This window comes from Sinohyriopsis cumingii, unplaced genomic scaffold (genome assembly GCF_028554795.1).
Source record: "Sinohyriopsis cumingii isolate HCF-2022 unplaced genomic scaffold, ASM2855479v2 utg000555l, whole genome shotgun sequence".
In the NCBI taxonomy this organism is placed as follows: domain Eukaryota; kingdom Metazoa; phylum Mollusca; class Bivalvia; order Unionida; family Unionidae; genus Sinohyriopsis; species Sinohyriopsis cumingii.
Genome location: NW_028315910.1, coordinates 890870 through 910895, shown reverse-complemented (window position 1 = coordinate 910895; position 20026 = coordinate 890870). Strand labels below are relative to the sequence as shown.

General features: G+C 35.9%; 1 protein-coding gene across 1 annotated transcript in view; it reads right to left on the bottom strand.

Moving 5' to 3' along the window:
* Positions 1–20026, bottom strand: part of LOC149773794 (poly(A) RNA polymerase, mitochondrial-like) — a 51808-nt gene that overhangs the window by 30058 nt on the left and 1724 nt on the right. Inside the window, exons 2-3 of the mRNA XM_089946011.1 lie at positions 16919–17085; positions 15749–15958 (exon numbers count right to left, since the gene is read on the bottom strand). Of these exons, the coding sequence (XP_089802137.1) occupies positions 15749–15958; positions 16919–17085 (377 nt within the window). The remainder of the gene's footprint in view (positions 1–15748; positions 15959–16918; positions 17086–20026) is intronic.

Sequence of the window (20026 nt, the reverse complement as noted above, 5' to 3'; positions counted from 1 at the left end):
TTGCTCACAAAACCAGCAAAACAATCACCTTTAGGGATTATATATCCATTTTTCAATGGTGTTAAGTCACACTGGTGGAGATGGTAGTTTTACCATTTTACCAGTCTTTGAATAATGGTCTCATAAACACTTATTTTTTTGTAAGTGGTCATATTCACACCATGCCACCAACACCCACACGTTTTTTAAATAAGCAAACAAAATGAAAACAATTTTTTTTAAACCATTGAAAACGCCAATGCCTCATTTTGTATTTTGATTAGTAGCCTCTGAGTACTGATTTATTTAAATAGCTTTTTAGTCCTCCTCAGATAATTTCTTGAATCTTGGTTTGTATCCCTCAGCGGCCTCAAAATTGACTGGCCCAGTTCCCACGATATTATTGATGTTGTTATGTAAGGCCAAGGTGAATGAGATCATGGGGTGCTGTGTGAGGGAATTTATCAATCTCTGTTGCTGTTTCATTTTCAGCGTTTGTAACATTCATTGCATTATTGTCAAATCCATCTTAATCTGCTTCAATTGCTACAATGATTTCTTTGAACTCCTTGTCATCTAATTGTTAAAAAAATTCCGCAGAAAATTGCAGTGAAAAATCACCATAATCGGCCAGCAGATGAACACCAAATTGTAAACTTTGCATTTCAATCAAATTATATTTGAAAAAGAATAAAACGAGTATAATTTATATTTATTTGTTTTAAAAATATTTAAAAGATGAAACAATCTTTTCACATTATGTGTCTGCAATGTTTATTTATATTGCAAACAATACAAAAACCAAAAGAATTTATCGATGTGTAAAAACTTCCAGATCAGTATCATGTGACCATCTGCAGCCATTGTATTGCAGAAAATCCATTTCATTTATAAAAATTGGAATTATTACCTTGCAAATCAAGCCCTCCCAGATAACACCTTTAGCTAAAAAAAGATAAAAGTTCGCTGCCCACTGAGGTGGTGGTTGGGCAGAGTGATCTCCCCTTGGTAGAGGGAGTGACACCAAATCCCATGAATATCTCAGTTACTAATTTTGTTGTTGTTGCTGTTGTAGGGTTTAATGCCATTTTTCAGCACACGATAGGCTATACATGGCGACCAGTATTAATGGTGGAGGAAGAACCTGGGAAATCCCCGGAAAGAACCACCGACCCACAAGAAGCTACTGGCAAGCTTTCTCCCATACCCACATTGGCCAAATCCGAGACTCGAACCCACGCAGATAGAGGTGAGATGGCAGTGATCCGTAACGGTTGGCACTTTCGGCCACTAGGGGCCCCGAGTTACTAATGGAGCATAAGCATATGTGGATGTAATTGTGGGGAGGCTGAGAGGGTATATGTGTATTATGATTGGGTAAGTATTCTGGAATAAACAACTTTTGCTATAAAAGATTGGTGCCTTCTTTAAATACATTACCCAATCAGAATAGGTAAGAAATGGAGATTGATACATCCCTTTACCCCAAAGAGACCATCTTTGGTCCCTTAAGATAACGAGAGAGCTTCTAGATAACCTGACTGGAAAAGACTCCATCTGTCAGAGAACAGCTTCTAAAAGGAAAAATGTTCTCTCTCACAAATCCAGAAAATGGGAAGCCGCATCCATATGAAGCTGTCAAAGAAACAGGTAAAGGTTACTCCAGTTCGACTTGATCTATTTAGGACGAGAGATCTCTGATAAGTACTGGAGAAGTGAACTCAGACCTACATCCCAAGGCATGGATAATGATAGAGTGAACTCAGATCTACATCCCAAAGCATGGATAATGATAGAGTGAACTCAGACCTATATCCCAAGGCATGGATAATGATACAGTGAATTCAGATCTACCTCCCAAAGCATAGATGATGATAGAGTGAACTCAGACCTACAATGCAAGGCATGGATGATGATAGAGTGAACTCAGACCTACATCCCAAGGCATGGATAATGATAGAGTGAACTCAGACCTACATCCCAAGGCATGGATAATGATAGAGTGAACTCAGACCTACATCCCAAGGCATGGATAATGATAGAATGAACTCAGACCTACATCTCAAGGCATGGATAATGACAGAGAACAGCTTCACTCATATGCATTGACTGTGTTGACTGTCCAAGCTTCATTGGTGTGGGCTTAGTGTGATATGCAAGACAGACACTTTACTCAGAATGAAAATGCCTATGTTGACAGAACATCATTCCCCCACCTGAAGGTAAAATGAGGCATATCTCCCTTGATGCAATGGCTTGATATTCCTGAAATACTACTTCAGAGCTTGCACTGGCTTCTGGCTTGAGATGAAGTGTCCAGAATAGATGGGAATTAGTACCAATATCGAAATCCTCATATACGGAAGCTTGTTCTTGGTAATGAAACCAGGCGGCTTCATGAGCGATATGGAAACATTGTGGGGGAACTGCAAGGAAATGGGTCCACGACATGAATTACTGATTTTGCCTGCCGACTGCTAAAGTAGGACTTATAAATTAATTAGGTAACCTCTTCAAATTGTGTCTTGTTCAACCAGGTTAATACCCATGACAAGAGTCCAATGTCACTGGCCAGATGAAATCAAAATGAATAGCAGATCAGATAGGTCAGATCAGATAGGTCTTTGCGTTGTTTTTTTTACCTTCTCTACCATGACAGCACAGTATGGCAGTGACCGTGATTGAATTGTGACTGGTGTAAAGTGTTTCTCATTAGTTATAGCAAGTTGGCTTTTGAGGTATGGATGCCTTCATTGGTATAAAGTGCTTTCTGTGTTCCACTGAGTTTATATTCACCTTCATATGCCTCTAAGGTTTACAATGTTTCCATGTATTAATTCCACTATTAAGCATTACAATGTTTCCATGTATTGATTCCACTATTAAGCATTACAATGTTTCCATGTATTGATTCCACTATTAAGCATTACAATGTTTCCATGTATTGATTCCACTATTAAGCATTACAATGCCATCTCACTCGAGGATACCCAACCATTAGTTGTAAAAACGATTTGTTCTTAAAGGTATATTTCAGAAGATGCCAATGTGCAAGTTCAGTAACTCTGGGGTTGTAGTGAAACACCTGCCACTGCAGTTTTTAATTCAAGGGAATATCTCAATGATATTGATATGTAAATAATGATCTTCAGGGGGCCACACTTCTATTGTAGTCTGAAATAGAAGGGAAAAAAATATCCCCAGCCCAACATATATGCATCTGTAGTGATCATGATTGCTGGAGGTTATGTTTGCACAGGTATTGCTGACATGAGGCCAAAGTGGTTTCCCTGCCTTCAAGATGCAGCCTTGCCTTGTTGCAGATTGTGAGAGTTGGCCCAATGGTCACAGGTCTGGTCTTCACTTGGACCATGTGATCATTGTTATGGGAGCCCAATAAGTGACCAAGGACTAGTACACTGGTGAGAACAATTGACCTCCCTCCACCTCTTCCACTTAGTTGTAGGATTGTTTTCCAGTTGCATGTGCTCTAGGGACATATCCATACATGCCAACCCCTGGCAAGGAAAAAGTGTAATCCAAGTGGACAAAAAGGGTAATCCGAACAGAAAGAGTAACCCACATGTAACATGATTAAAATTCAATGAGCACATGTACAAAATAATTTATTTACCCCTCTGAACTTTTAACATCAGTTACTGCTTCAAGTTTTCGTATATAACACTTTGAGCTTTAAAAAGCAACAGACTCTCATACTGCATTTCAAAACATTTTGTACCAGCTGAGACTAAATGTTTTGCACACCAGTAGAGCACTAACTGCTGGGTTATTACAGAGCCTGGATCTAAATTCATTTTTACTTTTGTTAACAATGCCGAACAATCTCTCACAGTCAGCATTAGAATGGTAAAGAACCAATAACCTGACAAAGAAGAGGAGATAAAAATCTTCCAGTTATTTTGTATTTTAACTAGCAAATAAGATGAAAAAATCAACTCTATGCCCATGAAGTACATTGTCAGGTAGACTGCCAACTTGATACTTCAGTAGTTCTAATTTATCAGCAGCCTTTCCTGCAGCATGGTGCATCATATGACAGAGTCAGTCTGACATGAACAATGATGGAGACATTTTTCAAAATATAGTATGCAACTCACTTATGAATTCCAGTCATCACTGACGCAGCATCAGCTGAAAACCCCATACAGTTCTGCCAACTATTTATTCAAAGCGCTATCAAGCAAATAAAAAATTGTTTTCTCCAGTGAAATCTATTGTTAATTTTGGTAATGACAGAAGAGCACTCTAACTTTGCCTTTTTCGTTATCAAAGCCTCTTACACAGACTGGGTACAACTTTTTATCAACATAATCACTACTCCTGTCTGTTGCAATACTAAACAGCCCAATTTTCATGGCTTCTGCAATTTTAAGTGAAGTATCTTCTGCTAACACCTAACAATATTAGATGATTTTGTTCTTGCACCTGCATATTTTCTGCAACTTTGGAATCAGGAAACATTTGTTTGAACAAAGGACCAATGTAGTCTTACCGCTAGGGGTAGTCCGTGTTCTTTTAAGAGCTCAGTACATAACGCCTCTGCATTTATAAAATTCGTGTCCACAATTTAGTTCTGTTGTAAAACAAAAAAAAGTTACCATAGTACTGGAGTTAGGAAAATGAGCTAATTCAAGGTTTCCTTCTTTTACCACCATGACCAATACTAAAATCCTTTCCACTCAGCCTGTAAGGGGCATGAAGCTAGAATGGAACGCTGTATTATGAAGCTGATGTATTCATATCTCATATCTGAATCGATTTTTCATCTTTTCTAATACATCTGTGAAATTATTTGAAAAACATTTTTGCTCTGACACAAACATCAACTAGAATAAATCCAACTTGACTTTTAGTACCAAATACCTACAGACTAGTTCTGTACCAGTTATCAATTTGAACAAAAAATCTGTGAGCAAAGATAAAGTTACAAAACCAGTCTGTTCTCTCCTAACTAAGCCATACAGCCGTTATAAATAGAAACCAAGGTCAAAAGTTTGAAGGTAGAACCAGCATATTTCTTGGAAATAGGGCAACTGCTATAAATGGAATATAATATTGTTAGAAAAATGCATGCAAGTCTATGGACAAGTGTACTCTTATGTCATAGTTACATAGAAGCCGTCTTTTCTAGAATACAGTATGTGGGATTAATGGGATGTTAATAAAAATGAGAAAACAAATTAACACATTTTTTTGGGAGGGGGATATATGTGTAATCCAAATAAATTTATAAGAAAAGCATAATTAATTTAGTGGAAAAAGCTAATGGTTGGCATGTATGCATCCCTGCGACCTTGGTTGTCTTGTAGCTGAGATTGAGGTATTTTACATATTGCATCAACCTGATCATGAAATAGAAGATTAGATTGTGAAGGCTGAAAACGAGCATGAATGCTCTGTGAAGCAGAGGTAGTGAGCACTACATCCCTTTTCCACCTGTGGTTATTTTCAATGCTGTTATGACAGCTATAGTGATTTGTATCTCAATTATGAAGTGGACTATACCATGAATTATGTCCCCATTATTTTGTTGACACAACTTGTGGTGTGTTCTGAATTCACACTGTAACATACTGTGTATACAGATTTCCATCTAAGCATACATAGACGGGTGCAATGCCTTGCACAATGTTTTCTAGCATCCCTGTCCAATTTATGATGCCTTTAAACATCCCTATCAAATTTTAAAGTGCCCCGATCATTCACTTCTGAAATTTAATTCTGTTCTGGTACCATGCTTTTGGCTGGTTTTGCCATAGCTGTACCAATGGTTAACTTCGGTTTTTATCTGTAAGGCTCATTATCGATGAGCACCATAGAGAATTACAGAGTTCACTTGCAAAGATGGGATCTAAGCAAAAGAGGAAAGTGCCAAATTATTTTAGGTAATTTGCATTTTATTTTCAATTCATTCATGAGGTCAAAATGTTTATTTTATTCCTAACTGAATTCCTTTTCTTTGCACTGTCATTAAGAGCCATTATCTTGGTAAGCTAAAACCGTTTATGTTGGGTATGTGACGCTTTAAAGCATATGAAAACAGAAAACAGCAGCCTTTTTTGTCCACATACTCTTACTTATATGTGTATAAAGAAATAATTATTGATGAGCAGTAGCCTTCAATTTAATTTATTCTATTTTTTTCCATTTATACTCATCGATTAATTGTACAATTGACTCTAATTTATTCAGAATGAATGATATATAGATGGACATTTTTCTTTCTCAATGTCTGTACAATGACGAAATGGAATAAGAACGCGGATTTTCCTTCATCATTAGCACTTCTGACAATTATGAGAATGATGGATCAACAAGCATGTACAGACCCAAAACCTATAATGAAGAAGAATCCTAGCTTTTAGTTTTGTATTGTTTAAAATAGTGTACAGTTTGAGCAATAAATGATGTTGAGTCGAAGTAACTTATTTTTCCTCTTTTTTTTATTATTGTTCTCTGATATTTAAACATTGTCCAACCATGCTCAAAGTGCGCTGGACAGCACCCCTGTCATTTGAAGTCCAAGCTGGAACACTAGTATATGTTGTGGTCGTGAACACAAATGGAAATAGGTCACCTATGCTGGGTGAACATCATCTGATTCGTTATGTTGATACATGTTACAGGATATCTGATCCATATAACTGGTACATGCATCTTTTGACTGTTCACTTAGCTCCTTCCCTTCCTGCTCAGCAACAGATATAGATTCCATTCCTGAGGTGGCAAGATTTATAGGAATTGCCAATAATGAGGAGCCCTGTGATGGTAACCTATAAAGATTCTGATTGTGGTAGCAATTGAAAGTAGAATCTGCTATAGATAATTTTCACCTGATGTCTGAACTCTAGACCCAGCAGGTGATGGAGAGAAAAGATAATACAAGTCTAATGGGATTAGGACAGGAACTTTAGTTCTAGGCTGCATGGTGGAGTTTCACTCATCCAAGTAGGATCTATGAATGACGATGGAACTGTAAGCAAGTACAACTGTTTATAGATTAAAGTAGTGAAATCAACCTCTCCTGCACTAGCTGTGAAGTAGTTGGAGAAGAATGTTGATGATGGTGGCACTTGCAGCACTGAGGAATCTGTTCCCGTTGCATTTAACATGTTGCCAAATAGAATCTCTTTTATGGCAGAGGCTCGAGGGCAAGTGAAGAGACATCTCTAAGGCCCAAAATGGACATCATATGCTGGAAGTGTTTGTAGACACTATGCGGGTAAGCGTGATCCATGATGGTGTCTATTTAAACTTTACATCTTCCACAGGATGTGCCTAGCAATACTATGCAGTTAGACTGATCCAATGCAAATCATGGAACTGGACAAGTTCAATTTCTGGTGACCGATACTGTATGATCGATTGTGGTCATGGCCCACTGCAATCAGAGTTATATGGCCAAGTCCAGTCATGAAGGAACAGGGTCATTTTGGCTAGTATGACATCCAGTTCTTGAGGTTGGGACGGGGTATGGAATATTGGTCCGCATATCCAGTCCATAATTCTGATACAAGAGACTTCAACTGATGCTTGTTTCTGCTCTTCACCTCACTGTCCAGACAAGATGTGGTCTGAACCCTTGCACGCAAGCAGATGTTTTCGTCCCCCAAGACATGATTGACTTCTGTCCATAACATGCACGTCCGAGATGTATTCAAGGGATGACGCCAGAAAACTACACACTGAGTGGCTGTCTGACCCATGGTCTAAATCTGCAAGAAAAAAACAGAACAGACCCTATATACATTTAGTGGAGTGAGTGTCTGCTTTCTGAGCAGATTACCCACCATGATAAATACCTGTAGCAGGTTGCACTTGACCTGTTCAGGTAAAGAATTATAGCCTCAGTATTATTATGCTGAGAGTGGACACTTAGTAATCAATTCTAGTCATAAATAACCTGCAGGCACGTGAATTTGACTGCCTGTACAGGTAGGATCACTGATGCAGTGCATATAGTACATACATGCATGGACTGGAAGGAAAATAATCAATTCTAGTAACAGCTTACCTGTAGGAAGGCAAATTGTTGATTGCCTATACAGATAAAAATCACTCAAGTGTCTCTTATAGCAACATGCATTAGCTGGACAATACTGAGTAAACCATGTATAGAAAACTACCGGTATGCATCTGAACAGAGCAGAAGCAGTACAGTAATACAAACAAGTATTCTATATTACACAAAGAAACCTGCCCAATGACATTCTATACAGGTAAAATCAATAAAGTTTCACATATATTACTATGAATTAGTGCTAACAGATGGCCTAATGAAAGCAATGAAACGTCAATATAATGCCACTTCACCATACTACCTGTAGGAAGGTTCAATGATGGCCTGTACAGGTAAACTCAGTGAAGCTTGGTCACAGATGCTAAGATTGTATTGGTACAGAAAACTTACCTGTATGTATCTAGACGTAGAAATTATGCAAATGTTTTGAGTTTTCTACAGCCCACTAGACTTGCACACACACGTAAATTAAAACTATAGCAAGAACTATTGTGAAGTTGCATAGGCTACCCATCATGTGATGGCAAAATGATAACTGAAAAAGCACAACCCTGTCATCATAGGAAGAAAGAAAAGTTGGAAACATAGAGGGAGTATACTTCCCTTACGAAGTATAGACTCCTTCAACTTCTAAGTGTACAACTTCCCAAAACTTGGTAGTGGATTTTGCAAGGTCCATCTTGATGTAAGCATTCTCCTTAGCATGAGCGGAAGTAGTAACTGATATTCACTGGATATGATGCCAATAACTATACCAAGGGGAGATCAATCTGCCTGACCACCGCCTAGGTGGGCAGATAACTTTTACTTTCTTTCAGTTAAAAGTGTTATCTGGTAGGGTTCAATCTGCAAGGTATTAGTACTTCTAAGGTATTATATTTCCAGAAATATAGTGAAAAGGCAAATATAACAACGGAAAATTTCTACTGAATACAAGTCATCTGACACTGCTATTTACACAATATATTTCAATATTCTTCAAAGTTTATATCATGTGTAAGAGTGACTAAATGAAAGAAAGTTAAACAATGCGAAAAATATTAACTGACACAGTAACTCCTTTAGATATTATAAATGGTTCTGTCACCATTCATTATGAAACACCTGCAGTCAGTGTGATCATTCTAACAGATGATGTTCTTCAACTAGTGTTATGCAAAGATCTCAAAAATGGCCATTAAAACACATATATATCAAAACTTTAGCCACTAAAATGCCTATTATATAGTATACCTCAATACTAGCCATTAACATACTTATTATATGGTACATCTCAAAACTGGCCATTAACATACTTATTATATGGTATACCTCAACACTGGCCATTAACATACTTATTATATGGTATACCTCAACACTGGCCATTAACATACTTATTATATGGTATACCTCAACATTGGCCATTAACATACCTATTATATGGTATACCTACCTCAACACTAGCCATTAATATTGCTAATTATAAGGTATACTTACCCCAACACTGGCCATTAACATACTTATTATATAGTATACCTCAACACTGGCCATTAGCATACTTATTATATAGTATACCTCAACACTGACCATTAGCATACTTATTATATAGTATACCTCAACACTGGCCATTAGCATACTTATTATATAGTATACCTCAACACTGACCATTAGCATACTTATTATATAGTATACCTCAACACTGGCCATTAACATACTTATTATATAGTATACCTCAACACTGGCCATTAACATACTTATTATATGGTATACCTCAACACTGGCCATTAACATACTTATTATATGGTATACCTCAACACTGGCCATTAGCATACTTATTATATAGTATACCTCAACACTGACCATTAGCATACTTATTATATAGTATACCTCAACAATAGCCATTAGCATACTTATTATATGGTATATCTCAACACTGGCCATTAACATACCTATTATATGGTATACCTCAACACTGGCCATTAACATACTTATTATATGGTATATCTCAACACTGGCCATTAACATACTTATTATATGGTATACCTCAAAACTGGCCATTAACATACTTATTATATAGTATACCTCAACAATAGCCATTAGCATACTTATTATATGGTATATCTCAACACTGGCCATTAACATACCTATTATATGGTATACCTCAACACTGGCCATTAACATACTTATTATATGGTATATCTCAACACTGGCCATTAACATACCTATTATATGGTATACCTCAACACTGGCCATTAACATACTTATTATATGGTATATCTCAACACTGGCCATTAACATACTTATTATATGGTATACCTCAACACTGGCCATTAACATACTTATTATATGGTATATCTCAACACTGGCCATTAACATACCTATTATATGGTATACCTCAAAACTGGCCATTAACATACTTATTATATGGTATACCTCAACACTGGCCATTAACATACTTATTATATAGTATACCTCAACACTAGCCATTAGCATACTTATTATATGGTATACCTCAACACTAGCCATTAACACACTTATTATATGGTATATCTCAACACTAGCCATTAGCATACTTATTATATGGTATACCTCAACACTGGCCATTAACATACTTATTATATGGTATACCTCAACACTAGCCATTAGCATACTTATTATATGGTATACCTCAACACTAGCCATTAGCATACTTATTATATGGTATACCTCAACACTGGCCATTAACATACTTATTATATGGTATACCTCAACACTAGCCATTAGCATACTTATTATATGGTATACCTCAACACTAGCCATTAGCATACTTATTATATAGTATACCTCAACACTGGCCATTAACATACTTATTATATGGTATACCTCAACACTAGCCATTAGCATACTTATTATATGGTATATCTCAACACTGGCCATTAACATACCTATTATATGGTATACCTCAACACTGGCCATTAACATACTTATTATATGGTATACCTCAACACTGGCCATTAACATACTTATTATATGGTATACCTCAACACTAGCCATTAACACACTTATTATATGGTATATCTCAACACTGGCCATTAACATACTTATTATATGGTATATCTCAACACTGGCCATTAACATACCTATTATATGGTATACCTCAAAACTGGCCATTAACATACTTATTATATGGTATACCTCAACACTGGCCATTAACATACTTATTATATAGTATACCTCAACACTGGCCATTAACATACTTATTATATGGTATACCTCAACACTAGCCATTAACACACTTATTATATGGTATATCTCAACACTAGCCATTAGCATACTTATTATATGGTATACCTCAACACTAGCCATTAGCATACTTATTATATGGTATACCTCAACACTGGCCATTAACATACTTATTATATGGTATACCTCAACACTAGCCATTAGCATACTTATTATATGGTATACCTCAACACTAGCCATTAGCATACTTATTATATAGTATACCTCAACACTGGCCATTAACATACTTATTATATGGTATACCTCAACACTAGCCATTAGCATACTTATTATATAGTATACCTCAACACTAGCCATTAACATACCTATTATATGGTATACCTCAAAACTGGCCATTAACATACTTATTATATGGTATACCTCAACACTGGCCATTAGCATACTTATTATATGGTATATCTCAACACTGGCCATTAACATACCTATTATATGGTATACCTCAACACTGGCCATTAACATACTTATTATATGGTATATCTCAACACTGGCCATTAACATACCTATTATATGGTATACCTCAAAACTGGCCATTAACATACTTATTATATGGTATACCTCAACACTGGCCATTAACATACTTATTATATAGTATACCTCAACACTAGCCATTAGCATACTTATTATATGGTATACCTCAACACTAGCCATTAACACACTTATTATATGGTATATCTCAACACTAGCCATTAGCATACTTATTATATAGTATACCTCAACACTAGCCATTAGCATACTTATTATATGGTATACCTCAAAACTGGCCATTAACATACTTATTATATGGTATACCTCAACACTGGCCATTAACATACTTATTATATAGTATACCTCAACACTAGCCATTAGCATACTTATTATATGGTATACCTCAACACTAGCCATTAACACACTTATTATATGGTATATCTCAACACTAGCCATTAGCATACTTATTATATGGTATACCTCAACACTAGCCATTAGCATACTTATTATATGGTATACCTCAACACTAGCCATTAACACACTTATTATATGGTATATCTCAACACTAGCCATTAGCATACTTATTATATGGTATACCTCAACACTGGCCATTAACATACTTATTATATGGTATACCTCAACACTAGCCATTAGCATACTTATTATATGGTATACCTCAACACTAGCCATTAGCATACTTATTATATAGTATACCTCAACACTAGCCATTAGCATACCTATTATATGGTATACCTCAACACTGGCCATTAACATACTTATTATATAGTATACCTCAACACTAGCCATTAGCATACTTATTATATGGTATACCTCAACACTAGCCATTAGCATACTTATTATATGGTATACCTCAACACTGGCCATTAACATACTTATTATATAGTATACCTCAACACTAGCCATTAGCATACTTATTATATGGTATACCTCAACACTAGCCATTAGCATACTTATTATATGGTATACCTCAACACTGGCCATTAACATACTTATTATATGGTATACCTCAACACTAGCCATTAGCATACTTATTATATAGTATACCTCAACACTAGCCATTAGCATACTTATTATACCTCAACACTAGCCATTAACATACTTATTATATGGCATACCTCAACACTAGCCATTAGCATACTTATTATATGGTATACCTCAACACTAGCCATTAGCATACTTATTATATGGTATATCTCAACAATGGCCATTAGCATACTTATTATATAGTATACCTCAACACTAGCCATTAGCATACTTATTATATAGTATACCTCAACACTAGCCATTAGCATACTTATTATATGGTATACCTCAACACTGGCCATTAACACACTTATTATATGGTATATCTCAACACTGGCCATTAACATACTTATTATATGGTATACCTCAACAGTGGCCATTAACATACCTATTATATGGTATACCTCAACAGTGGCCATTAACATACCTAGTATATGGTATACCTCAACACTAGCCATTAACATACTTATTATATGGTATACCTCAACACTGGCCATTAACATACTTATTATATAGTATATCTCAACATTGGCCATTAACATACTTATAATATGGTATATCTCAACACTGGCCATTAACATACTTATTATATGGTATACCTCAACACTGGCCATTAACATACCTATTATATGGTATACCTCAACACTGGCCATTAACATACTTATTATATGGTATACCTCAACATTGGCCATTAACATACCTATTATATGGTATACCTACCTCAACACTAGCCATTAATATTGCTAATTATAAGGTATACTTACCCCAACACTGGCCATTAACATGCTTATTATATAGTATATCTAAACATTGGCCATTAACATACCTATTATATGGTATACCTCAACACTGGCCATTAACATACTTTTTATATGGTATATCTCAACACTGGCCATTAACATACTTATTATATGGTATATCTCAACACTGGCCATTAACATACTTATTATATGGTATATCTCAACACTGGCCATTAACATACTTATTATATGGTATATCTCAACACTGGCCATTAACATACTTATTATATGGTATACCTCAAAACTGGCCATTAACATACTTATTATATGGTATACCTCAACACTGGCCATTAACATACTTATTATATGGTATACCTCAACATTGGCCATTAACACACTTATTATATGGTATATCTCAAAACTGGCCATTAACATACTTATTATATGGTATACCTCAACACTGGCCATTAACATACTTATTATATGGTATACCTCAACACTAGCCATTAACACACTTATTATATGGTATATCTCAACACTGGCCATTAACATACCTATTATATGGTATATCTCAACACTAGCCATTAACACACTTATTATATGGTATATCTCAACACTGGCCATTAACATACTTATTATATGGTATATCTCAACATTGGCCATTAACATACTTATTATATGGTATACCTCAACATTGGCCATTAACATACTTATTATATGGTATACCTCAAAACTGGCCATTAACATACTTATTATATGGTATACCTCAACACTGGCCATTAACATACTTATTATATGGTATACCTCAACACTAGCCATTAACACACTTATTATATGGTATATCTCAACACTGGCCATTAACATACCTATTATATGGTATATCTCAACACTAGCCATTAACACACTTATTATATGGTATATCTCAACACTGGCCATTAACATACTTATTATATGGTATATCTCAACACTGGCCATTAACATACTTATTATATGGTATACCTCAAAACTGGCCATTAACATACTTATTATATGGTATACCTCAAAACTGGCCATTAACATACTTATTATATGATATATCTCAACACTAGCCATTAACACACTTATTATATGGTATATCTCAACACTGGCCATTAACATACTTATTATATGGTATATCTCAACATTGGCCATTAACATACTTATTATATGGTATATCTCAACACTGGCCATTAACATACTTATTATATGGTATACCTCAACAATGGCCATTAACATACTTATTATATGGTATATCTCAACACTGGCTTTCGATCTGAGGCATGCAGCTCCATTTCATTCTGAGGCATGCAGCTCTATTTCAATCTGAGGCATGCAGCTCTATTTTGATCTGAGGCATGCAACTCTATTTCAATCTGAGGCATGCACCTCTATTTTAATCTGAGGCATGCTGCTCTATTTCAGTCTAAATGAAGCCTTGTATAAGAGAGATGACATGCAGCTCAATTTCAATCTAAAGCATCTAAACCATTATATGAGAAAAAGCATGCAACTCTATTTAAATCTAAGGCATTCTGAAAGAGAGAAGGCATACAATTCTATTTAAGTCTAAGGCATTCTAAAAGAGAGAAGGCATACAATTCTATTTAAATCTAAAACATTTGATAATTGGGAAGGTATACATCTCTACTGCAACTGAACTTAGGCATAATGTAAGCAAGAAGGCATACAGCTCTATTTCAATCTAAGGCATTCAATAAGCGAGAAGGCATACATCTCTATTGCAACTGAATTTAGGCATTATGTAAGCAAGAAGGCATACATCTCTATTGCAACTGAACATAGGCATTATGTAAGCGAGAAGGCATACATCTCTATTGCAACTGAACATAGGCATTATGTAAGCGAGAAGGCACACAACTGTAATTCAATCTAAGGCATTTATGTAAGCAAGAAGGCATACATCGCTATTGCAACTGAACATAGGCATTATGTAAGCAAGAAGGCACACAACTCTATTTCAATCTAAGGCATTCTATAAGAGAGAAGGTATACATCTATACTGCAACTGAACATAGGCATAATGTAAGCGAGAAGGTATACAGCTCTATTTCAATCTAAGGCATTCTATAAGCGAGAAGGCATACATCTCTATTTCAATCTAAGGCCTTATATACAAGAGATGCCATACAACTCCATTTCAGTCCTCAGTCTCACTGAAAGCACTATACAGACTACTTACAGATTTACATTCCATTAATTCTGTCAGCTTTATTACTTGAGACATCTGACGCATAAATGGCTGCCTGGAAGGTGACTGTGAACCATGATTTGAATATCCCCAATGGACATGTCGTGTGTGCCAAAGTAATGCATCATCTTGAAATAAGGTCACATCATCGAGAAGTGCTTCTAGTTCCTCGTGTGTTGAAAACTCCAGCAACATCCTGGGCTGATGGATGGCAAAGAAGAAAATAACAAGACACCACAAGATTTTTATGAGAGCAAGAGAAAGACATGAGACAGACAGACAGACAGAGATAGTAAGACAGGGTCTTATTCAACTCAATTTAAATAAATGCATATTCATCGCAAGACAAAATCTTACTTACGAGTAATGTACAAATTTCTATTTAAAAAAAAAGCAAAAATGTTTACCCTGGCCTCTAATGTATATACAGGATTCCCTGTGTCCATCTGTAAATCCATTCTTTCATCCATCAATCAATCTGGTATGCATGAAAAATGCTTTAAGACTGAGGTCCAGACTTGTAAAAAATGCCATCTGACTTGCTCATTTTCAGTGACGTCTGCAAGAATTTTATCATGAATCTATACAACACAGGCTTCTCCAAGCCAAATTGTGCCAATAAAAGGTCAGTAGATACGCCATAGAAATTGTGAAGACAAGTCCTGGGTAAGTAACTGACGGTGTCGACACTTATCAAAACAGTTTTTTTTACTTCTCGACCAATGTGAAAATACCAGCTAATCCCTTCATATTGCACAATTCAGACAACAGTGTTCAAGGGTAATGTCCATAGTTCCACCAAATATCACATCAGGTAAAAAAAATAAGCAATGTTTGCACCAGCATTCAATGCTCTAAGCAGCTCCTACTCAACTAGAATAAACAACTGCTGTATGGACATTTTTTTACCCAAAGGTAAACTCACTTTATTATACAAAGTAGTGTTGCCTAGTGGGCTGCAATATGATGCCATTAAATTTTTCTATACTAATTACAAGCCCATAATGTAGTCACAACATATATCAAATAATAATGACAGAGAAAAAAGGAAAAAGAAAGTTTGGATGCTAACTGACGATCAAAATTCTTTTTCAAGGGAGGTCTAATGTGCTTCTATTATATTCTGAAATCTGTTGGACCACTTTTGCGTGTTTAACATACCTTTCCTCCAGGTGGATAATTAAAGGCACTGTAATTTATCTTCCCATACTTTTCACAGAAGTCATAGAGAGCCACTGGACAGCTTTTTTCATTCAAGGTTATTAAAACACTGTTATCTGCCTGCTGCTGCCTTATCTTCTGTAACACCTTGAAAGGAACTGCATCTGCTGAATAACAAAAATATACACTTGTTGCAGTGAAACCTGTTTATAAAGGACATTCAAAGAATACCGGTATATTTTTATACCCACCATTTAGAATTGGAGATACTGCCATATCCTTTGTCAATCCATCCATCCCCACACTTTAGACTCAGAGATATTGTGATATCCTTTGTCACTTCATCCATTCCCACCATTTAGAATTGGAGACACCATGATACCCTTTGCCAATTCATCCATCCCCCCACTTTAGAATTGGAGATATCATGATACCTTTTCTCTATTCATCAATCCCTACACTTAAGAATTGGAGATATCATGATACCCTTTGTCACTTCATCCATCCCCCCACTCTAGAATTGGAGATATCATGATACCGTTTCTCTATTCATCCATCCCCACACTTAAGAATTGGAGATATCATGATACCCTTTGTCACTTCATCCATCCCCACACTCTAGAATTGGAGATACCATGATACCCTTTGTCACTTCATCCATTCCCAGACTTTAGATTGGAGATAACATGATACCCTTTGTCAATTAATCCATCCCCACACTTCAGGATTGGAGATAACATGATACCCTTTGTCAATTCATCCATTACCCCCCAACTTTAGAATTGGAGATACCATGATACCCGTTGTCAATTAATCCATCCCCCCACTTTAGGATTGGAGATAACATGATACCCTTTGTCAATTCATCCATCCCCACACTTTAGGATTGGAGGTAACATGATACCCTTTGTCAATTCATCCATCCCCACACTTCAGGATTGGAGATAACATGATACCCTTTGTCAATTAATCCATCCCCACACTTTAGGATTGGAGATAACATGATACCCGTTGTCAATTAATCCATCCCCACACTTTAGGATTGGAGATAACATGATATCCTTTGTCAATTCATCCATCCCCACACTTTAGGATTGGAGGTAACATGATACCCTTTGTCAATTCATCCATCCCCAGACTTTAGATTGGAGATAACATGATACCCTTTATCATTTCATCCATCCCCACACTTTTGAATTGGAGATACCATGATACCCGTTGTCAATTAATCCATCCCCACACTTTAGAATTGGAGATATCATGATACCCTTTGTCAATTCATCCATCCCCACACTTTAGAGCTGTTAATACATCTGTTCATCCATCCCCCCACTTTAGAATTGGTGATATCATCTATTCATCCACCCCCTCCCATTTTAGAATTGGTGATACTGTCTATTCATTTTTCCCATCTGTTCTTCTGCACACATCCTTATCATGTCCTAAACTTAAAGGCAGAAATTCTGCAGAACATCTTACCCTCTGGCATCTCGTTGTAAGTTCAAAGGTCAAATATATAAAAATTACAATTAGTCACATTGTATTGTACACTGTTTAACATGTTTTGACTTAACTTGATATATGTAGTCATACCAGTGTGATACATAATAAATATAAAAGATGTATGGTTCATTAGCCACAATGGAGAGAAAGGAAGGAGAGGGAGTGGATGGGGGGGGGGGAGAAGAGAATAGATGGGATTTTATGGCATTTCTCATGCACTCATGTATAATCCATGATAACTCAAAATATTTAGGTCCTGAAAATTTATCGCTACATGCGAGTGTGCACAAATGAATGATAAGATTTATAATATTCTAAGTTACTGTATTGTTTAAGAATGTGATATACAGCTATCCCTTGTTATAATGATGCTTATTATGGATATAATACATTACCAATACAGCATGGTATTAATACAGACACCATGAAAAAAATGGGAAAAAAAATCATTGTTTAACTTTTCAACATTCATTAGCTCAAAAATTTACATGAAAATCATTCCATTTAATTGGTCTATCAAATATATGAATATGTGGATTATTATCAAACATGAAAATATGGATTAATAGCAATTTGATATATCATTATGAATCACTACATGGTAGAAGCTGATTGAATTCCATGTTGTTTCTACAGTGTTTCCCTTTACCATCATTTGTGCTTCAGAGACCCCCAGATAATTTATTTCACCCTCAGTTTGATATCAGAGTTTGTTTTTTATTCAGTCTGACCCCCATTTTTGATACAAGGGGAATTTTGACCCCCAATCTTGCACCCCTAGGGGATACTCTGTTCTACAAATATATGTATACAGAGTTGGTAACCCAACAATTACACCACCCCAGGACAGTCATCATAAAGAAGAAAGAAGATAAAACAAATATATCGGAATTAATGATTCTTTCCTAAACATATCACCACAATTTTCTGTGGTGGTGTTGTTGTAGTCAAGGTATGCCAAAGTAAGTTCAAGTAGGTCTATATGTTGGGGATATGTTTCTTGAATGAAAGGAACCGTTTCTTATAGTTCCAATAGGCATAATATATTTTTATTATTTCGTTAAGGAGTAATATTTCAACTTAACCCAATTTCGGCATTCCCGGCTTTCCAGCCAAGTGAAATGTAGGCCAACGAAATTTGAAAACAGGTCCACTTCTTTTGTGAGAATTTGAATTTATTAGAGAAGAGACATCAGAGTAAGTAAAGTCTGACTAACACATTATGACTTTACTTTGTAGAAAAGCGTCATTATTTTAGTTGTCAGTTGTGTGAAATATTCCTGAAAATTCTACATTCATAACGATGTTAGTCGCCATCGAAACACGCTACATAGTGCCATTAGTTAGGCTTTAAGACCTTGACGCCCACAACATAAATAAGCCGCGTCAAGGTCTTACATGTAGGACAATAGTCTGACAATACAAACCCATTTGTTTGTACCCTCCTACCAATTTAAATAATGGAAACCTTTAATATGATAAAAAGTGCAAGGAACTTAGTCAATTCATTCATTGATTTATAGTTTCTAACCTGACTGTGAGTAGAGTGGCCCTAACACCGTCATCTTATGTGCGTTTCATGCTTAACGGAAGTTTTAAGTGCAA